This window comes from Strigops habroptila, chromosome 18 (genome assembly GCF_004027225.2).
Source record: "Strigops habroptila isolate Jane chromosome 18, bStrHab1.2.pri, whole genome shotgun sequence".
Lineage (NCBI taxonomy): Eukaryota > Metazoa > Chordata > Aves > Psittaciformes > Psittacidae > Strigops > Strigops habroptila.
In genome coordinates, this window is record NC_044294.2 from 284,261 (window position 1) to 307,082 (window position 22,822).

Here is a 22,822-nt window from a genome sequence, read left to right on the forward strand (position 1 = left end):
GGGGTATGGCCTTGTTCAACTGCAGCTGTACAATTTAAAGTAGGAACTAGTCTGGTTTGTTTTAACAGGAGTCAGGACCCTGGTGGGTCCTTCCAGGCATCGATCTCAATTGGACTCGAGCTGACCAGAGCTGCAAGAAGCAAGTGAAGTGAGCACGCACAGATGCTAAAATGACCTCTGAATAATCTTTCTGCAAGCAATGAGAGAGGTTTTGTATCCTGGGATGCCAACCACCTCAAAGGTATGTTTGTACTTTCATAACCTTTGCAGTTGGCAAAGGCTCTGATCCCAGAATGTCTGTTACATACTAGAGCCCTGACTTTGGGCTGTAGCTTGTAAAGAAGCTGGATTTTTCTCTTACTGTTTATTCTTTAAGTGCTTGTGGTTGCGTAATATCACATCTCTTACCACATGAGAGAGCTGTCTTCTAGGAAAAGGTCTAGTTACCTTCACTAAAGCACAGTTATTGTTGCTTGAACTGAGGCCACCTGCATTTACAGTGAGCACTTCAATGTGCCTGCTGGTCTTTTGCACCCTGCAGCAAAGGAACAGATGGTTTGAACCTCAACCTTTGTGCTTCAGATGGGTTTTGCTGCTGGACCAAGCCCTGCCTGTGTGAGGTGATGGTCGCCCTGCGTGTGCTCCACTCAGGCGGGTGGCTGGGTGCTGCTGACCCGCGTCCCCTGCAGCTGCTGGCAGAGGAGCAATGAGAGCTCTCGGGGTGGATGCTCCATGTCTCTTTGCCAGGCACCGCAGCGCTGCCTCGCGCTGTCCAGGGCGAGCTCAGCCCTGCCAGCCCATCTGCTCCCCCTTCTGAAGGCTCATCTGCTCCATCTCTTCCTGTGGCATCTGCCTCAGCTGCCTTTGTGGCTGGACTGTGATCTGTCGTCTTCAGCACCTCTGTTTGACTTGCTCAACCCTCTGCATTCCCCCTCTAGGCTTGCTTGGTTCCTTCCCTCTGTGTCCTAAACGTCTCCTGGCTTGCTCCAGCCATGCTGAGCAAGCTGTTCAGCACATCAGAGTGCTGCAGTTCACTTGCCAATGTTCCTGCCTTGGGAAATCTTCCCATCCTGAAACTCTACCAAGAGTTAGAAACTGCCACTGAACTGTTTCACCACTTGCTGCCATTGGAGAACTCACATCTACAGCTCTGTAGACAAGTGTGTGATTGGGATTATTGCCATCTTTCTGTGAGGGTTGAGGTTATAAACCTGTATCTCCAGAGCAGTGGCTGAACAAACCCAGCTCTCAGCCTTTCCTCCCACGGCTTCCCAGTCCTTGGATCATCTTTGTGGCCCTTCTCTGGACCCTCTCCAGCCCATCCACATTATTTTTTTATAGCAGGGACCAGAACTGAACCCATATTCCAGGGGTGGCCTGACAAGAGCAGAGTGGGTTGATGACTTCTTATTTCTGCTGGTGATGCTCTTGTTGATGTTCCCCAGCACCCTGTTGGCTTGCTTTGCCGCAGCAGCACACTGCTCACCCGTACGGAGTTTGTGTCACCCCCAGGTCCCTTCCCGCAGAGCTGCTCCCTACCTGGGCACATCCCAGCCTGTGCTGCACTCTTGGCTTGTGTTTTCCCAGGTGCAAGACCTTACACTTGTCCTTATTGAACTTCATATGGTTCTCGTTCACCTCCTCTTCCAGTCTATCCGGGTCATCCTGCAGGGATTTCATGGTAGAAGAGTTACTCAACAAACATGATGTAGCAGGCAGGTGACAAGTGATCCGGTCTGCCATGGTTCTGGCAACTGGAAGTGTTTAGAAATCACATCTTTCCACCACTGCAGGGAATAAAGGGCTGGAGTATGCCATTAAGGGTGTGCTGAAGCTGTGGGTTTGATGCTGGAGTCCCCATTCACCTGAAATGGGGTTGGAGATGTATTCAGTGCAGTTCTGCAGCTGCTGCCAGGCACAGTGCAGGGTCTGTGCTATGGATCTCAACAGCACGTTTGCAGTTGACTTCAGGACAATATGTAAAGTGCCCAACTGAAATTCGTGACTCCAGGCAATCCCAAACGTATGTCATTCATGTGCTCCATTGGCCCTCATGTGTTTTCAGAGGAAGGAGGTGTTGCAGCGACAGGTCTTTCCTGACAGCATCCTGCAGGTACCATGCCCAGAGGTGGATTCTGCTTTCCGGATGGAGACAGATTATCTGCTGATCAGAGCTTTAATCAGCTCAACACCACAGGGAAGGTGTTGAGAGAGCTGTAAGTCAGAGAGCTGCCCTAACTCCATTAAGAAGCACAGAGCGATGTGTGAAAGATCAGCCTTCTGCCATCAGCCACACATCCTGCACGAAAGCAGAGACCATGAACTGTAAGTTATCCATCATTTTCCTTAGAATTTGCGAAACTCACTGTTAATGCTTTAAAATCCCTTCTATGGGATGTGTCACCAGATGGTGCTCTTAACACAGCTTCTCCAAAGCCAGCAGAAAGCCTATCCCCTCATTTACTGCTTCCTTTAAACTAAGCAATGTTCTTCCTTGTTTGCTCCTGAGTTCTAATGCACAGAGATGACAGAGGGCTCTGACAGGGCAGTTGTGAGGGTCTGGACAAGAGGCTGGGACCACCGGCATCTTGAGGGCAGGTACCCCAGGGAGGCAGGGTGCTGCTGGCTTCATGTGCCTGGGCTGCCCATGGCTGGTGTTAGTGCCTTTGGCAGCACCCTGCTGTGATGGTGGAGGGCGCTTCACTGCCTCAGGGCAGTGGTGGGGAGGGTGTTTGACTCTTATCTAAGCAGACCAACGGAGCAAACACCTTTCTGCCAGTGCTCATGGCTGTGTCCTGCCTCACTTAAAGCCTTGGAAAATAACCTTGTCAGTGATTAAATAGACTTAAAACCAGAAATAAACCAACCCAGTGAATTCTTTTGGCCTGGAGGGTTGATGCTGGTGGCAGCGGCAGCAAAGCCCTGCTATGAGGCAGACACCATCCTCTTTCCCCAGTGTCCCACCCCTTGGGTGCTGGTGCTGGGTTACGAACCCTCATGCTGGGGAGAGCAGCCTCTTGCTTTTTTTCTGTCACGCGGCTCTTCTATGCGCAGCTGGCAAGGACACCTTTAGTCCATAGTTTCTCTATGAGGATCCTCAGGAACAGAGCTGGTTGCCAACACATCTGTCGTTGAGGATTAACTTTTCTGTCCATTGTCACCTGTGGAAGGAGGTTACCAAGCAGTGAAATGATTGGTAAAGGGGTTTCTTCTTTCCTCTTTTACTAACAGGAGTATTGCAAATGCTACTTTGGGCTCACAGGAGGGCTCCTTGCCAAGGATGCTCTGAGGACAAGCTGCCTGTGAGACCTTTGATGGAGGTTTGTATGCCTCTAGCTAAGAAATCACTTGGATTGAGGTTTGGCATCGCGGGCCAGGATGTGCTGGGATTACCTGTACTGCAGCAGCAGGACCCCCACCAACACCCAGCCCCAGTGCCTCTGAGGGCAGGGGGGCACCTGGGGAGGAGAAAGAGAGAAAAGGACTAAACAAGACTCAATGGCCAAAGCCCTGACGCTGCCGGGGCGATGGGATGCGGGAGCTGTCCTGGCTGGAGAGGAGACCCCTCGTGGGAAGCGTTGGCAAAGGCAGCAGGCCCTGCAGACCTGTGGCTCTCTGGGGGCTGATGGAGCAGGTTAATCAAAGAGCTCTTGGGTTTCTTTCCATATGTTAATTTTCTCCTGACATAAAACCACGGCAGCATTTTCTCTCCGAGGCACAATTGGGCACCACTGGGTTTGTTTTCTCTGTTATAGAAAAACTGCTATTTTTATTACTTGTGTTTCCACTGGGAGGGATAAAAATAACTGGAATAAGGCAAATACTTTGTAAGTTCACTGGAGGCAAAACCAAGTTTATAACTCTTCGTTTTCCACTGCGTATAACAGCTTCACTTGTTTCTTCCAGAAGATTGAGATTAAGTATGTTCTGCTTTGCTTTTCCATTTCCATGAAAACAATTGTGGTTTAAAGCCTGTGCTTGTTCCAAAGAGGGTCAGGCTTGCGACCTCCTGCGCTCTCTGCAAGGTGTTACTGCCCACAGTGCAGGGAAAGGTGGCTGCAGATAGAGGTGTTCAGCCTCTGCTGTGCAGACACATGGGAGTTATCCAGAGCCTTTTATCCCACTCTCTGTGTCTCGCCATCTTCTTCCCTGATGGAAACTGGGCTGAGATAAAGCCGTATGTGATGTGGTCCAGGGCTGTTTCAAATCTAACCACCACCCACCTCATGGCTACTGGGTCTGTGTGCAGGCGTGGGCTTGGAAGTATCAGTGAACTGGCAGTGGCAGAAGACTCACAGACTGGTTTGTGTTGGAGGGACCTTAGAGTTCATCCAGTCCCAACCCCCTGCCACGGGCAGGGACACCTTCCACTAGAGCAGGTTGCTCCAAGCCCCTGTGTCCAACCTGGCCTTGAACACTGCCAGGGATGGGGCAGCCACAGCTTCTCTGGGCACCCTGTGCCAGCGCCTCAGCACCCTCACAGGGAAGAGCTTCTGCCTCAGAGCTCATCTCTATCTCCCCTCTGGCAGGTTAAAGCCATTCCCCTTGTCCTGTCCCTACAGGCCCTTGTCCAAGGCCCATGAAGTCACTGACCAAACTCTTGTTCTCCTCTGGAAACACTCAATGTCATGAGGAAAGACCTGGAGGTGAGTGCAGTTATGCTTAAAAGGGCCTCCTTCTGCTTTCCTTTTTATATTAACATATAAATGATATAATTTCTATGATTACAGTGGCTGAGGAGCATGTGAGGACAGCAGCTTCCCAGGAATCTTTGGCACTTTAGACCTGAAGACAAATCTGAATCCTTTCTCTGCGTTCTGACACCAGCATTTTATCGGCCTTTGAGGAAAGTGCAGTCTTTCTAATAGAAATCACACCCTGACAGTGGTAACAGTGTCTAGGCACAGAGGGTTGCAATGAGACTCTGAGAGCAGCCGATTTTCATTTGTTCTCAAAGGAAGGTGTGTTAAATCTGTCGTTAACATTTATACAAAGGCAGCTTAATCCTTCTAATAGCCGTGTACCAGCCAACAGCCACAGCCGAGGTATTGGCAGCATTGCAGGAACATGGTTTTGACCTGGGGGGACATAGTGACTAACTTCATAAATCAGGTTGAGGAAGTGAAATGGGTCTAATCCCAGCCTCACGCTTGTTCCTGTCAGTCCTTGTCTGGGTAACAGGATTTGCTGCCATAAGCTCCCTGAAACTTAGGTCCTGAATAAGCCTGGCTTGTCAGACTGACCCAGGGCTGCGTGCACAAGGCTCGTGCCTCGCACGTCTGCCTTGGCTTGGGTGCGCCCACGGTGCCAAGTCCTTGGCAGGTACCTCAGTGTGGGCCCAGGGCTCTCACTTCATTAGTTTTATTGAGATTGTGCCTTGTGTTAAATGCAGATGCTTGGAGAATGGAAGGTCAGAGTTCCACAAGCTATTTAGCTAATGGCTCTGGGCATGGCTGATAGCTGCAATACAGCTACATCCCTTTGATACCATCTCATCTGATGTCTCTCCGCCATCTGACGCTGCTGGAGCAGAAATGGCTTTTTAGAGCTCCCAGCCCTGCCAGATCACGCTGTGACTGTTCACCTTGAGGATATGCAAAGACTTCAGGTCAATAAAATGTATTTTGGAAGTCCCACCACCAGAAAGCAATGTTTGATGATAGTCCTGCCCCTGGAAAGCTTCTTGCCTGGATGCACTCAGCCTTAAAGAGGTCTGTTCATTTCTCTGTGCAATAAGCTGCGATGCTTCTTGGAGTCAGTGCTTTCTCAGAACACCAAGCCACGTTTTCTTGCCATGAAAGCAATGGAGCCAACACAACACAGCGATACCCTGCAGACAGCTCAGGACAGGAGCCAGCAGCAGCTACTGCTCACCCATTGCCATGGTGGCCTTTGTGCTCTGCAGGTTCATCGTGTGCTGAGGAAGTGAATGAATTACCTTTAAACTTCCCATCTCTGGTGTTGCTGCCTGCGCAGGCCGGGACTGTCAGTCACCTTAGGCTACAAATGCAGGATTATTTTTGCCTTCCTCCTTGTGTTGCTGGGCTGTTCAAGGAGAAGTATGTCTAGAACTGAGTAATTGCTCCCAAGAAAGCTTCTAGAGGGAATGAGCAGCCACTGTGAAGCTGGGAGAGGCTGGGTCCGCACAAGTGGGGAAGCAGCACTTCTTGTCTGTTTCTACTATTGCTTTGTGCAATAAATGAAGCCTGGGTAAGGTTTACTGCTAAGCAGTGTGAGGGACCGGCGTCTTGGACACCTTTGCGATGGCGACTGCTTGTGCTGGAGATGAGCAGAGGAGCGATCTGAGCTTTTTGTGCACTAAGGTGTAAATCAGTGCTCCATGGCTCCCGCCATGGGAGGTGATGCTTTTCCTTGCTTCACGGTCATCAGCAGAGCTGCAGAGCTCCGGCTGCTCCAGGGGCATTGCAGGAGACTGCTGCCTGGCCACTCTGTGCTGCACAGCCTGGTACAGATTTAACAGCGCAGAGCTTGTTTGAACATCTTTGTCTAAAGTCAGTTTGAGCTCAATTCTTGCTCCTACCATTGGATTTAAACCAGTTCTTAAAGTTCTGTCCCTATTCTGACAAGCAGGGCAATGATCCCCTCTCTGTGCACACAGAGATGAGGGGAGGATGTTGGTTTTGCTCACTGCTCACAGCGTCAGTAGCCACAGATCCACACATCAAGGCAGCGTGTGAAGGTGCACAGCCGTGCATGTACGTTGGTGCACAGATGGCACATTGATGTTGCCAAAGGATTCAGATCAACCTCAGTTTTCCTGGCAAGAAGCTCTGAATCATTTCTGAGCTGTTTCCAATTATCATATTAACTGGGAGAGTAAACAGTATCAGACCCTCAGTTAGAACCAGCACAAATAGATGCTGCTGCTCCCTCTCCACACTTGATTATTATTTAAAAAAGAATAAATCATCAGCTTCAAATAGATCCTCATCAAAGTTAAATGAAGAGCGTTTTCTACCCCAGCTGAACAATATATTTATGGTTCCACATTAGTAGCCACGTTGTCATAGATGTGAGCAGGTATATACTGAACAGAAAAATATGTGTACATAGAGCTTGCATTTTCAGACTCTAAACACAAATAGCCCACAATGAGATACGTATTAAACACACTCTTATTAATCCAGGCCAGGTTGTATGGAGTCTTGGGTGACATGGTCTGGTGTGAGGTGTCCCTGCCCATGGCAGGGGGTTGGAACTGGATGATCTTAAGGTCCTTTCCAACCCAAACCATTCTGTGATTCTGTGAATCCAATTGCAGTGTGCTACAAACCTTCCTAGTTCCTCAAATGTTTGTGGTTGTATTGTCTTTGGTGCTTGTCTTCTGCTCTACTGAAGGGAAATGTCCATCCTTTCTCCATCTGCTCATCCTCAGATGATGATTACACTGATTTCAGTCTCAGTTATAAGCAGTGGGTGCAACCTCTGACTGCCGTAAACCAAAGCCAGTCTTTGGATTCATTCTGTGGTCTTGTCTGAAGTGACTACTTCAAAGGTAACTCAAGAGCTGCGTTGTTGCATATAATGCATTTCTCTGTGTAACGCAACTTTGTGGAGCCATTTCCCCCCAACATTTATTCAACTCTAGGCTTTCCTGGACTAGCTGCAAATGCAGCTTGATCTATTTAGCTGTTAATTCTGCCTCTCTAAATGTGCCATCGGGCCACTGCACAGGAGAACATAAATGCTACCATGTGAGAGGAAGGCATGCCACGCTTCCCAAAATGCCTCGTGAATGCAGCTGCAGGGAAAAGCTTGCCAGACATGGGAAGCCCGAAGTGCCAGGGTGGATATGGGTGAGACAAAGCTGCTGAACCCCATCGGAGATCACCAGCTCTGCCCAGGGCCTGGGAGGATGGGAGGCACTTGCCTCTGCTGTTCAGACTGGAAGGTGGAAACACAACAGAGTCTAAGGCAGGCTGCAAAGAGGATGCTCTGCAGCAGCCTGGAGCTGGGCTCGTGCATTCGTTGCAGTGTGGCCGGGCAGGGGGGACCAGCAGCACAGGCTGGAGGGTGGTGGGTGCTGCAGAGGTTGAGGAGACGTGTCTGGCTCCTCTGGAGCTTTCCCTGTGCGGCTCCATGTGGCAAAGCAGAAGCTTCCCAGCGGGAGGTGAGAGGTGAAATCTTGTCTCTCAATAGCTGCATATATGTGTACAGCAGAGAAGAGAAGTCAGCATTGCGAGTCCTTGCTTGGGAAAAGCAGGGTTTGGAGCTTCAGACCTGGCAGCTGCTATCTGGCTGGTTTCCACCCTCCCATGTTGGACAACAAACAGTGCAGGCGGCACAAACTCAGTTACGAAGTGCAAGAAAAAGTCTGGTTTTGTGTTCTGAAGAAATAAATCTTTGTCATACAGTGAGGGTGGTGAAGCACTGGAATGGGTTGCCCAGGGAGGTTGTGGATGCTCCATCCCTGGCGGTGTTCAAGGCCAGGTTGGACAGAGCCTTGGACCACGTGGTTTAGGGCAAGGTGTCCCTGCCCATGGCAGGGGGGTTGGAACTAGATGATCTTAAGGTCCCTTCCAACCCTTGCTATTCTATGATTCTATGTGGATGTGAATCCTGGGGTCTCTGCTATTGCTGCCCAGCAAGCCTCGAGCCCTCGGGTGTGAAACCAAGGTAAATAATTGACCCAAGGTGACTTTAGATTTAAAAGTAAAAGGTTCTTGGTATTACCTTTGAAATGAAATCAGCTTTTTTCCCAACTAATTGGATTTTATTATTGATTTCTGTGTTTCAAGCCATCAATTGGACATTAACCTTTTTCTAAGGCTTTGGTTCAGGGTTTTTTTTGTCTGTTGAAATCTCTTTAAGGTAAATTCAGATTCCAGATGTGATACTTGACTGATGTATTCCAGGAATTCCTCTTTTGGTGCCAGTTTTGATGGCTCAGGCAAAAACTGTTGCTGTGCTGGGGAGACATGGTGATGCTTACTCGCATCCCCTTGGGTCTTCAGTGCACTTGGGTTTTAGAAGGTGCTGGTCCTGGTCATCTCCTCTTTCTGGCTATGAGCAGGTCATTAGCTCCTATTTTGAAGCTGGTTCCCAAGCCTGGAACTCTCTGTTGCTTATGAACTATAGGTGGTCACTCAGCATAGGAGTTTAGCACTAAATCCTGGTGTAAAGGACCCTCATGGAGCTGTTGGGACATAGTGTGTGCAACCACAGCTACCTGCTCACCTGCTTTGTCCAAGTAAATTGCGTGAAATCATGTAAACATGATTACTACTTGGGGATGCTTCAGTACTTGGCTAGAAACTAGATAGAAACTTCATTTGGGATGGTCTGGTGCCCTGTAGATATTTCCTGTACCTTTAATTAAAGGCTTTAGGATACATGGTGTTTCATGGGGCTACAGAAACTCTAGAAAGGCTGGATTTGCAGTGCTGTAAAGTTCAGTGTGGTTTGCATCCACACTTGCAGAACAGTCATCCCCAGCACTGAAATCAACTGCTCGTGCTTGTTTTCTGCCCTGCAGCAGCCTCCTGGCCTCAGTGTATCTGCCTTTTCCCAGAGGAGGGTAATGTTGTGCTGGAAGGTTGGGAGTTGTTTTGCTAATCTGCCTCTAATCACTTCTGCATATGCTAATCTGGTTCTGGAGCTGCTGCCATCAGTGGTGCTTCCAAGCAGTGGGCAACAGGGCACTAATAGAGAGATCAGATGTTTCAGATGCAGGCACCCTGAGGAGGACTTTAACAGGGAATAAGCATCCCCAGCACAAGCTGATTGTAACTTAACCTGTGTAGTCTCTTGTTCTCTATTCAGTTTGTGCACTAACTGATGTGCTGTTACTCTGCCCAGTTGAACAGCAATGCTCATCACACTAAACCAGTTAAGCTCTGTCACAGTTGCCATGCAAACATCATCTCGGATCCTTCCAGCTGCCTGTGGAGGTCTCAGAGCCCCAGCTCTGTCCTTCCTTTCCAGGGGCTTTTTCAACCTGCTCTTGGGGCTCAGATGGTGACTGTATCTGCAGGGTGGGCTCAGCGCAGGCATTGTGTTCCTCCTGCATCTTCTCAGTCATAGGTGGGAAATGTTCTGTAGAACCTTGTGCAGTGGCACAAAGTTTTTTTGCATCCATGAGTGTTTGTGCACAGGCTTCTCCTCCGGGGCAGGAGGCAGAAGTAAACCCAATGTTCAGCTTTGGAAAAGGTCCTGGGCTGAGCTCCTGCTAAAGCAAAACCATCAGGAACTCCTTCAGATGGACACAGGGGCTTGGAGCAACCTGCTCTAGTGGAAGGTGTCCTCGCCCATGGCAGGGGGTTGGAACTGGGTGAGCTTCCAGGTCCCTTCCAACACAAACCAGGCTGGGATTCTATGAAATCAGGGAGGGAAAGGCCCTTCTGTAAGGGCTGTACAGCCTAAGGGAAAATACTGTGCGATGACCAGGGACAGGCGAAGGCTGAGGGTGTCAGTGCTGGGAACGGTTGATCCTACAGACAGGTTTGGGCATGATTTGAGTTTCTCGTTTCTTAAAAAGATCAATAATTGGGTGGGTTTAGTGAGTTTGTCATATCAATGTAAAGCAAACCTCAGCCTTGCAGAGTCTGGAATCTCTGCTCGGTAGACACAAACCTTGGCAAGCCATGGTGCTGCCACCACGCAGTCGGTGGTGATGGTGTTTGTGTGCATGTGGTGAAACTTCCAGAAACACTTCCTGCTCTGCAGGCACAGCCCACCCGGGCAGCCCCGGGTTACACAGCACTGACCGGGAGCTGGTGATGTCTCATTGGAAGTGTCTCCTTGTGACCGACTGTAGGATATTACTGTGTTAATGAAAGATCTCACTCGTGTTGTCTTGACAACAGAAGTTTTGGAAGGAAAAGTGCTTCGTAGGTGAGTTGTTCTTGCCACATAGAGGTTGTGTTGTTGGACAAAGCACAGGAGCCTGCGCTCGGCTGGCTGTGGCAAGCGCCGATACTGGTTCCCTGATGCTCGGCCCCCGTCACCCTCCATGTTGGCCCAAGAGCAGAACTGGGCAGGGACCAGGCAGGAGGAGGCAGCACGAGAGTCACTTGGGGATGGATCCTGCAGTTCCCAGGCTGGGAATTCACACACAGAGCCCCTGGGGGGTTTGCTCCTTGCAGGAGCCTGCGTGGCTGCGCTGGAGGGTTGTGAGAGGACCTGTGTTCCAGTGGAGCCTTGTGCTACTCTGGGCGCTCGTGTCGCTCCTGGGACTTGTGGAGTAGCTCCAAGTGCTTCAGCAAGTAATGAAGACAAAGCAACCACAGTGGCGTGAATCTGAACACGCTCAGTCGCAATGAGGGAATGCGGGACCTGTGGAGCTTTAGCCCTGGCTCTCCAGTCTGCTTATTACTATCTGTACCGGCTTCTGTGCTCCAAAAGCTGCAAGAAATCACTCCGCTGTACATGGTTTTAATTGCCTGTTACACAATTGCTGCTTGTCCCATGCCTGTCAGCCAGATCCTCTGTTCTGAACCACAGCTCTGTTGTGTGCCATGACCTGCCTGCTAAATTGCAATAGGAATTAACAAATACTGCAGGAAATGATACTAAAAAATATGTAATTATGAAATTCAGTGGTGTTCTTAATCTCTGCTGCCATCTGTAGCGTCTTGTGTTAGGACCAGTACAAACAAATTGATAAAACCTGCTGCTTTTCTTCTGTTGCCTTTGGCAGTTGTAAGTAGTTTATGCAGTGCTGCTGGGAGCATCTTGTCTCTCTTGTCTGATGATGTGCTGTGCTCAACCAGGAGATTTCAGCTTTCACTGTGCTTGCAAAACTGCTCCTGGGCTGGGATGTGAGACTGCACCTGAAGAACAGAGATGGGGCAGCAGTGAAAGGGTTAAACAAGATTTCTCTGGGCTGCAGCTTTAATACTGTAGTACGGAGGGCACAGAAGTGGATGCGGTAGGAGGTTCTCTGCCTGGAACACGCCTTGGCAGTAAACAGATCTGATCTCAGAGGCAATAAGGCATCAGGAGCACTGGCAGGACCGCAGTGAGCGGTGGTGTGTGGAGGCTGAGCAGATGTCCCTGTGCTGAATGCTGAGGAGGTTGGTCAAGCTGGAGCACTGCCTGGCACTGAGTGTCCCTCAGGGTGCTGCCATGCCAGAGGCTGGAACCGGTGTGAATCCGTGTGTGTGATTAAAAATAAACAACCCCTCTTCACCTAGTTTGACTTTCTTAGACAGCAGAGGGAGAGAGCAGAGGATGCGGTGGGGAGATGAGTGGTACCAAGGATGACAGCCGCTGTCAGAAGGCGATCCGCATTGTCACTGAGCTGTGCCAGAAGAAAAGCCTGCCTAGCTTGGACCTGGACACTTGCAGGGAATTCCTCCTGCTGCCTTCCGACCAGAGCTTGATCATCTCCGAGCCAGGTACAGTACCCTGGTCCTTGTGCTCGAGCTGTGCTGTGGCTGCTGGCAGCCGGAGGAAGGCAGAAGGACCCTACAGGGGGAGGGGGATGTTCGCAAAGCTTGGGGGGTTGTTGCCTTTACACATGTTCCATGTGAAGTTTGGGGTGCAACTGCTGCCTCACCTGTTGATGAGGAGCAGTGGAGCCTGGTGGGGATGGCTGATGTGGTCACTGAATGGGGATGGTGCACAGAGCAGCGTGAGGTGCTGGTGAGGAGGTGGTTCATGAGATAAAGTTGCTGTGAAAGCTCCTTATGCTTAAAAACCAGACACTCCTGTCCTGCATAAGCCAAAAAATAGTAAAAAGCCTGTTTAAGTAACTGAGAGGACAGGAACTGATTGTCCCAGTTTGAGAAAAGGAGGGACTTGCAGTGATTTTTGTTCACCAGTAAAGGATCTTAATGTACTTTCATGTGTTTGTTTGACTTGCCCTAAGAACTGCCTGAGGTTGTTCATCGTCAGCCTGTAGAGCCAGGGAGACACGCTAGCATGTTAGAGGTGAATCTGAGAGCAAAGGGGCATTTCCTTATTGTGAAGCAGTTAATGTTCTGTGTACTCCTGCTCACAGCTTGTTGTTCCAGAGAGGTTGTCTCCTGCTGTGACTTCAGAAGACATTGGCGGGGAGCTCACAGCCCAGAGCTGAGGAGCAAAAACCAAAAGGCCATGCTTTTTAGCATTACTGGTGACATGTCGTAAGCTGTTTGTGCACCGGAACACCTGCATCGAGGGCTTCTTTTAAGGTTTCTGTGGCTGACTACACCAGGTGCATTATCAGCTATTACTGTTGTCTCTGCTCTGCATGACTGGGCCCATTTTTATGTCTAGACAGCACTGAGGACACCGCTTGGGCTCGATGGGTACTAATACTTCTCAAATGCCTGGATATAAAACTGCTCCAGCAAGGGAAACGAATCTGTTTGCATTAAGAGTTAACTAATGTAACAGTTACGGTGCTGAGAGACCTTTTCCATTAGTATCTGGATGTTTATTTCATTATCTGCCAATTGTGCTTTGTCCATTTTACACTGAAGACTTGTGTTAAGCAAATCGGTTGGTGGAGTCCTATGTTCAGATCCAGCAAGTCCTTCCTCATAAAGATATGCAAATAAAAAGTGAGGTGGTGTGGAGATGAGCAGTGATACAGCTTTGAGATAGGGTATGATACCGACACGAGTCCTGGTACCTGTGCTGGACAGCACAGCCTTGGCAACCAAAGATGGAGTAGAATTGGCCCTATTTGTCATCATCATTATGTGAAGTCAATGGCTCTTCTCAGTTTGTTACCTCCTCCTATTAGCTAATGGCTGAATCAGCTTGGCTTGGCTTGTCAAGTATCCCAATGAAGTTCACATTGTCTGTGAGCAGGCAGACAAAAGCACTCTAGTGCTGCCAACGCTGGGAGCCAGGGCTGCCTCTGCCCAGCTCTGCTTGCTGTTAGACCCTCTGAGGTAGTTTGGTTTTTTCTGTTGTTTCATGTATTCATGGAGAACAGCATGTTCTGGGGATGCTGTGGAGTGGAAAGAAACAAACCAGGTATCAGTAGCCTTGAACTGCATCTGAAAGCGGAAAAAACCTGTGAATATAAAAATGTTACTGAGTAGTTTAAGTCAGAATATGTCAGAGTTTGGTTTTATGAAGTGGTTATTTCTCTTAAAACCATCTTGGACTGAATGTGGAAAGTGCTGTCGTGTATAAAGTGGCTGCTCCTCGACTCTCTGTACTTTGGGTTATGCAATAGATGATTCTCCTAGTTAAAGTCAAGAAGAGAAATAGAGCTGCAGCATGCCTCCAGTATGCCATACATTACTGTACAGCCACAAAGGAGCATTGCAGGCTGCTGCTGGCGGGTAATCCGAGAGCTAAGTATGTCAGAACAATCAGGTATTGGGATGAGGAAGGTTTTGGTCTCGCTGCGTCAGGGGGATGCGAGGGTGAGCTTTCCCTGCAGTTTGGCCTGTGGCGGTGCCAGGAATAGAACTGATCTCTTGGCTGTGGGCCCTGAGATCGAGCAAGATGCAGCATCCTTTTGTTGTGCCTATCTAAAATCCTCCCCCGTAGCTCCCTCCATCTGATAGTTCTCTTCCCTGCCAGCCCTCAGCTGTTGTGCAGCGATGCTCTGAGTGTGACTTAGAACACAGGAATAAGCTGTAGACAGTGAAAATGCCTGTAACATAGGGACAGGATTTACCACTGCGGAGATGTGCCTTAAATAAATGGATACATCCCTGCTCTGCCCTGGAGGTGCAGCAAGTGCTCTGGGGTACAGCTGAGAGAATTTGTGGACAAGTCCCACTGAAGTGCAAAGCACTTGGCTCTGATGGAGGAGAGCCCACAGCAGGCTCCCATGGGATCACTGCACTGGGCACAGCCAGCTACCCCTGTTACCCCGTCCCTCTGCCTATGGGAGCGGAGCTGCTTGTTGGAGACCAACAGGTTCCAGGATCTTTGGGAAACAGGGAGCCAAATGCTGCTCTCATTGGCTCAATACGAGCTTCTGTGGTGGAGCAAGCTCTCTCCTGACTGCTCCTGCCCAGGGTCCTTGCTGTAGTCAGCTCAGCTCCATCCTCCAGCGTCCTTGGGTACCAGTCACAGCTCTCACCATCACAAAGTGTGCTGTGTGCTTCTCTGCACGGTCATGTTGTCACTCGCTTTGGTCTGAACTTGTGTTACCGCCTCATTCCAGTGTTGGCCTGAACCAGGTCCTGCTCCCTGTGGATATGGCTGTGGACAGAGGCTGCCAGCCTCTGGTAGGTCATGCCAAGCAGGGGATGGTACAGAGATGGGAGCTTGATTCCACAGAGAGATTTAAAGACTAAATGATCATTCTGAAATGAATATGCAGAGGTGGTGGAATGTGACTGGAGCCTGTGGCTTGTGATGCTTGCTGATTTAAAGGATGCTGCATCAGCACGGGAGGGAATTTACACCAGGATCAGAGCCCATCCAGGAGCAACCCCCTGGGTTTGATTTCTACTGTGCTGTGACTTTATAACATAAATTGGGGTTTCTTGCCTCAGTGTATCCATGCGCTAAAAGCTTCACTGCCCCATAGCGTAAGTACGGGATACAATGGCTGCTGTGCAGCAGCGTTGCAGTTTTTACCCAGCATAGGACTGTATGCACAGCAATCCCTGTTGGTCTCAGCACAGTTTGTGTACCCTCCTCAAACCCGTCCTCAGGCACTGCTTCACCCCAGCGAGATGCTCTAGTGCTTTCCTAGTGCAGGTTAAAAGAGCTGAAGCAAGAGCACGAGAAAGGACAGCAAAAGCAGAAGAGACCTTTCGCTGGTGCCTGTTTCCAAGCACAGTGTCAGCTCTAAGCTTGCCATAATTCCGAGCACATTTAGTGTTTTGCCCTTTGTGTGAACTGTTCTTTTTAAACTCCATGATGCAGGGAGTACATCTTGTACCGCGCTGAGCGCCCTCCCAGCGCTTCGGAAACACAGCTAAATGTTAAACCCACAAGTACGTGAGTGCTCTTGCTGCAGGCAGAAAGAGGGGTGAATTTGTACTGCAACAGAGGGGTTTAGTCATTGGAGGAATGTTGATGCAGAAAGATCACTTTTCTATGGTGAAATTGCTTCTGGAGCAGTTTTCTTGGGGAAAAACTCATCCCTTGACAGGATAGTTTGACTAATGGGAACCTGATGACATGCCCATTCACTGATACGGGATGCCTACAGTCAGTACTATGAAATATGGGCAAGTCTTGCATTTACTTATCCAGCTGTAAGAACACACTTTGCTGAATCAAGTGTATTTTAAGCTAATACAATAGTAAACATGTTTAAAGCCACCCGGGCAAAGCTACTATTTATCACTGAAACTTGCGTTTCCAGAGGCCAGGCACGTCAGGAGTAAGCACCTTGGGGCAAAGATGCTCCTTATCACAGAGTGATGCACTTGCAAAATGGATCTTGCCTTTCTCAGCAAGGGTCTGGTCCAGCAGCAGGAAAGAGCCAGCCAGAGCTGTGCACAGCAGAGTGGCTCTTTAGCTCAGGTAAAGCAGGTTTGGGCTCTGATCCTGAAGGTGTCAGGTTCAAACCTTGCTACCAGAGGAAGGTTTGTGAAACTGTATTAAAATAAGGTTAAAACTAGCAGCGCAAATGTAGGGAAAATGGATTTTATAGGCTGCCTGTGAGCATGTGTCTCTGCTTATGTATTGTGTGTGGATCTGTGACTCTACAGCTGCCTCTGGCTATGCATTGTGATGGTCCTGGTAAATAGAACGCACCTCTGGAGCTGTGTGTGTTTAGGAGCTCTGTAAGGACCTCTCTGCATAGATTCAGGTTTGCATCTGCCTAATTGCTGTTGGTTGATTCATTCCTGAAGTAGTACAGGGAGGCTGATGATGTTTGGAGGGTTTTTTGCGGACCTCAAAGCCTGTTCCATTGCAGCTGCAGTAGCCTCATGCATAGTCAGGGATCAGCATCTAAAACTCCATAGAAACAGGCAGCCAGATTGCTGCTGGTGTTAATTGAGTGTGTGAGCAGGCTGAGGACAGTGACCAGGGACCGAGCTGAGGAGCAGACACATTGGGGGTAAGTCTGGAGTTACTTTGTTCATTTTTTGCCTTTTTTTCATCATTCGGAGCCTCTTTTCCTTCACAAACACTTGGCTTCAGCAGTTTCGGGCTTTGCCGGTGAAACATTTTCTTCTGCTTTTAGTATTCTCCCTGCGTTTCACTGAAAGGCAGCATGTGCTTGGAGCTGGTTCAAACCAGGGCATAGCCTGACTCTGATCTTCCCTCTTATTTTGTGGGATGACTCTAAGAAGCTGGTATTTTGTCTTTGCAGGTGTTTGTTGCTTGACATCTTTGCTTGCTGAAGTGCTGCCTGCTGCACGTACCAGGCATTCACTGGCAGTCATAGAGCCTCACATGTGTGCAGTCATTGCTCAGAGAGAAAAGCAGAACTAGAACTGGGTCTCATGTCTGATACATGTATTCATTTAACTGGAGTTTCAGCTATCCTTGTTTATCTTGCCTGTTCTTCTTCTTACTGTTCTCATTTCTAGGTACAATTGCATATTCATTCCTTAGGACCCCAGGTTTCCATCTCTTTTTGGTTAGGCAGCTTTTTCTAGCTTAAATGTTTTTGTTATTTCTTTGTCAAAGATGATAATATATCTTCTTCCTTCCTCTCTGTATATTGTGAAACCAGGAAGCTTGCCTGTAACAGCCCTTATTGTTTCAACCCAGTGTACTCACTAACACAACAGATGCTGGCAGTTGTTTGCGGGAGATGTGATGTGTCCCTCTGCCATGCATTGGCTTTAATTATACTTATACACTGCAAAATGGCATCCTGGAGGGACAGAGAAGGGATCTTTGGAGTCACTGTACATTAACTGTGTGTTTTCCATGCCAGTGGGAAAAGAAGAAAGTTATCCTGCAGGTGAATCAGTACACAGTGAACCTGCAGATGCTGATTGAGGCCGCCTTTATGTTTAGTTCAGTTATGGTTATGCTGTAGCAGGTTAGTGTTTGAAAATATCACAGCAAACTGTGCAGTAAAGACTAAAGGCAGGATGCCAGAAGCTCAGTTCATACAAGCCCTTTCAGAACCATCATTAAGCCAGATAGCCCGAGACTATTTGGTTCCATGGAATAATAATTCTAGCACACCAGTGTCTTTGGTAATGTATTACTCTGATTTCCTATGCATGTTTGTAACTGCTGCAAAGAAATGCATGCACCCATGTAAGAGATCAGTGTTAGGTGAGTACAGAGAGCACCTCCTTAAATAGGTTCTTCCTGTATGCAGTACTTCATCTCTTGGACATCTATGAGCATTTGCTCAGAGTTATTTGAGCTCAGTTCTGGATCTGGTCTCTGCTTCAGCTGTTCATGCTAAAAGGATTCTGAGCTGCATGGTACGGAGTGATAGGAGTCATTGGGAAAGGGAGAAAGGGTCTCAGAATCTATTGAATTGATCTGTAGGATCAGGCACTCCAGCCTCCTGCGTGGCTGCTGTGTAGTACATTTCAGGGGTTAAAGATCTCTCTTTGTTAGAAGCTAATGGAAGCAGCAGCAGCAGCTAATGACAGGAGCAGAGCCATTCAGGGAGGAAGTTCCCTGATCATTCAGCAGGGCTTGAACAAAGAAATGCTTTTTTCATAACTGCTGCATTTCAGTGCGGGGTCTCTGTACCAAGCAGCCGGTCCCATGCAGGTTGGTTGGTGGCTGAGGATCCTTCTCAGCTGCTCTGTATCCTGCTTCAAACAAGCCAGCGCTGTTTTGCCATGCAGATCAGACTGTCTTTCTTTTGTGTGCCAGGTATTCTCAGCATGGCAAGTGAGGGAGAGAAACAGGGCATGACATGGTCTTATGTGGTCATACTGGGTCTAGATGAGTTTCTTGTAGGGCAGTAAAGCTCCTCCAGCAGGGTTTGCTATAGTTGAGGAGCCCCCTTGCACTGGAGAGGTGCCATGTCCCTGGGCGGGGGTCACTCAGCCGAAGGAAACTCTTTGGAAACCTTTCTGGGCCACCTTGTCCCACACTTGGGGCCTTCTGCCCTCCCCAGGCTGAGCCTTTTCGGATGCGCAGGGCTGGAGGCTGCCCAGTGCCTGTGCTGGGATGAGGATCAGTGATTGCAGCAGGGTCACCCTCCAGGCTGCAGGCGGGGATGGGAAGAGACCCTCACTCTGCTCCCAGTCAGGCTTTATTTATCCTGAGATCTCTTCAAGGCAACCTCATCTGAAGGTGGTTTTGGAACCAAATGGAGTCAAGGAGAGAGTCGCAGTGAAGGCTCCCCAGAACTGAACCTCGCTGTGGGAAGTGAAGGGCAGAGAGCAGCAGCAGTGGTGCAGCCATCGCTGAAGTGTTGCTGCTGCCCCAGGGCTCTGGGACCTCACAGCAGTCACAGCTTTGGCCGAGGTTTTGAAGGGAAGTTTTAAGGTCCAGGCTCTGCGGTCACTTAAGGAAAATGGAGTCACAGCCAAAAGCTTTGGCTCGTTTTGTTTGCATCACATCATGAGCCACAGCTGTGTTTCTGCTTCCCAGATGTGTCTGTGTCCTGGTACTGTGCTCTCTGTCCAGCTCTGCTCAGCGTCAGCAGGTCTGGATAGAGACTCCCGCCCATGCAGGCTTCCATGGCACATCCTCAGTGCTCGGCTCAGCTCTTGTGTGTTTGTGGTCACATCATGGCAGGAAGATGATGCTCAGTTTAGCCTCAGCCCAGGGACACTGTGTATGTTCAATGGCTGCCGAGTCGTTTACAGATGTTGCTCCAGCATATTGTGCTAAAATGTCATGGGATTAGCGCACACCTATGTACTATAATTGTATGCAGTGTGGCTTATAATAGTTCATTAGATTGCCATCAGTTAGGCATAAAGCAATGACAACTCTTACTAGCTCATTTATAACACTCTAGAGAGCAGCCGATTAAGACAAAAAGCGATCCAAATCCCTGGGGAATATTTCCTTTGGTTTGGAGCATCATTGTAATTTTCTTTGGTTTTTTGCCACTTTTAATAACAGAAATGCTGCATTGTTGACAGCTCCCAGTTCCCTTCTGCCTGCAAGAGTTTGGGTAACAAAACGTGCCTTTGATGTAGCTTGGAGAGTTGATAACCACTGAATACCAACACATTTGGTCTTCAGAAGCCTTCCATCAGACTCCTCCATTCCAGCTCTTCTGCTGGGGCATGGCTGGTGTAATGTGTATTATTTTCTCTGGATATTGGTAAGGGTATCCCAGTGTTGTATACGAAGCCCATAGCCACTCGTGGGCAAGCTGATAGTGGACAAAGGGAGTTTCCTCTCCAAGTCCTAGGCTGAGGATGGGTTAGGGATTGTCCATTGGCAGCACCTCAGCCCCAGAGACTGCCCACGGTGTTGGAGACCTCCTCTGCCTTTTGTCCCTGGGCATCCTCTGCAGCTGCGCTGGGCTTGGGTCCCTTCCCATGCAGGGACATGAGGAGGAGGGAGCGGGGCTCTGCCAGCTGTGCTGACACCCCTTTGCAAAGAGCTCTTCCAGATGTTACAGTGACTTGCTCTACACAAGAAGTGTGACTGGGGCCTGTCGTTATCCTAAAAGCCCCACAGCCAAGGTGGTAGATGGCATGTTAAGCCTGTCTCCAGCACTGACCTTGGTGTTTTAATACCTTCTGGCTGGATCTTCCCACCCAGATTTGAGATTTCTTTTCTGATTCTGACCTTTTCAGCCGTGATTTGATCTGGGTTTTAAAGACATTCGGCTTATGTGGGCTTTCATTGAGCTACCCATCACCTTCAGTCTGAAGGAAGGTGACTGAGGGAAAGGAACAGGCTGTCTTCTTCTAAGCTCAGAAGTCTGGTTTTCTTTGTTCAAGATGGCTCTAACTCCATAAAGCCCTGTGGCTGGACAGAACTCGTTTGGCCTGTCTCTAAATACATAGACGAGGAAAAGGGTGTCAGCACAGGAGTGTCTGACTTGTGGTGGTCAGTGAACCATTCATAGCCCTGCACTCTGCACGGCTAGTGTGCACAATGTACAAACTGTTCCACCTGACACCATGGTCTGAGCTGCAGCTGGCTGCGGACTAAAGACTTTTTCAACCTGCTTCACATTGTGGTTGTCAGAGTCTAAATGTGCAAAGAACTGAGTCTGTCTTCCCACAGGAATTCAGCAATTCCTGCAGCAATCCATCTCTCACGCCTATTTGCTATTATTGCTTAGCAGAGATTTTGCTGAGCTTTTGGTAAGGTCTCATGGTATTGTGTTTTGACTGTCCAGCACCTGATGTGGTGGGGGCTTCTCCTGCACATAGCAGGTATGCAGAATTCTTTTGCTTGTCAGCTGTTCATGATCCTTTGATTTTGGTTTTACTTTTGCAATTAACTCTTTCTCCATTCTGTTTCAGTGAGCAAAGCACAGGTAGTTCCAGGTTCCTGAGGTCTCCTCTTCCATTGCATTCCTTTGTTTGGTGTATTGTGCATTTCCAGGTGTATGCATCTAGCTTTTCTTTTTCAATGATCTATAAGTACCTGTGTGTCAAGGACCTCATTGCTGGCTCCCCAATTGAAAATCACCTTAGTGTTTCCCTCTGAATTACTCTGTTCTGCTTTTCTTCTGCTTTTCTAACTTCAGCCTGCGGAACTGGTGCATCTCCCTCTGTGTATCCAAGTGCAGTTACTGTCTGTTCCCCGGGTGATGGAAGCATCAAGCTGAAACCGCCGGGCAGCGAAGGGGATGATAGCCTCAATTTCCCCACTTCCTGCCTGTTTAATGCACTTGTTTCATCAGCTCTCTCAGCCCATCGGGTGTGAGGGTCCCTACTGAGGGGCTGGGGTGCAGCAAGGACAGTGCCCTCCCTGCTGGAGCGAGCAGCTCGCAGCCCTCCCGCCTGTGCCTGCTTCCTCCGAGCCAGGACGCAGCAGGAGCTTCAGCTGCAGCCTGGATATGTAAGCAGGAATAAAACCCGCTCTCTGCTCTCCTTGCAGGCAGGGCACAGTGCAGGGGCCTGTCTCATGGCCCTGTCTGCTTGCAGTGATGAGCTGCCACAGTCTCCATCGCACCATGGGGAAACTGAGGTTTCCTGCTGCACCCACACCCCAGCTGCTCCTTGTGGCTCTGGATGGAGTTGCTGCAATAGTTACTTTATTCCATGTGCAAATTTATTATTCAGATGTTTTCTCCTTATGTATAATTTGAAGTGGAGATTTATAACTTTGCACGGGCATTCCAGGGCAGCAAATGACAAACTGTTGAAGGAACAAAACTTTCCACCAAGTTTTCCATGTCTTATGTTCTATTTATCCTCCCAGGTGTAAGAATCGCATTCCCTAAAGAATTACAGTGAATAGTGAAGAAAGCTCTGGCATTGCTTATGGAGGAAGTTTTGTCTGGATGGAAGTTGTGAGGTTGCTGCTTGCGCTTGGTCCATAGCTCATAGCTGCTTGAAACATAGGAGGATCCCTGCAAGGTGTCCTCATGAAGCAGGTTGTCTTCATCCTTAACGTGCAATAATGAGATGGTTTGAATTTTATCATCTTATATAATTACTCTCAAAATAGCTTCTGATTCATCCTTTCCTTTGAAGCTTATAGTTTGCATTCCAATCAGCTCCTGCATGGCAGGAACCCCGTGGTAGCAGCAAATTAATGTTTAAGAAGTTTTAGTCTAACTGAAACTTTGGCATAACCAGTGTGAGCATCCCTGTCTCTCTGTGCGTGTCACCCATCACATAGCTGGCTGTGCACAGGAGATGAGGAGGCTCTGCCTGGGTTCCTGCAGAGCCCACGCTGGCAGGAGGAAGCTGGTGGGAGCTGATAGTACAAGACTCAGTGTCCAAGGATGGAGGAAGTGTGGGAATGGGATAAATCTCCTTTTAGCTTTGTGCAAGGGGAAGACTGAGTTTGCAGAGATTCCAAAGTGGTATTTCAGAGACTCTGAATGTCTCCTCTCAGGACATCTGCAGCATTCATCTCCTGAGGATTCCCA

At 48.9% G+C, this 22,822-nt stretch overlaps 1 protein-coding gene across 1 annotated transcript in view; it reads left to right on the forward strand.

Moving 5' to 3' along the window:
- Nucleotides 1-11,705: 11,705 nt before the first annotated feature.
- SYT6 (synaptotagmin 6) overlaps nucleotides 11,706-22,822 on the forward strand; it is a 35,016-nt gene continuing 23,899 nt past the window's right edge. The window contains exon 1 of the mRNA XM_030473349.2: nucleotides 11,706-12,359. Within this exon, the coding sequence (XP_030329209.1) occupies nucleotides 12,206-12,359 (154 nt within the window). The 5' untranslated portion in view covers nucleotides 11,706-12,205. The remainder of the gene's footprint in view (nucleotides 12,360-22,822) is intronic.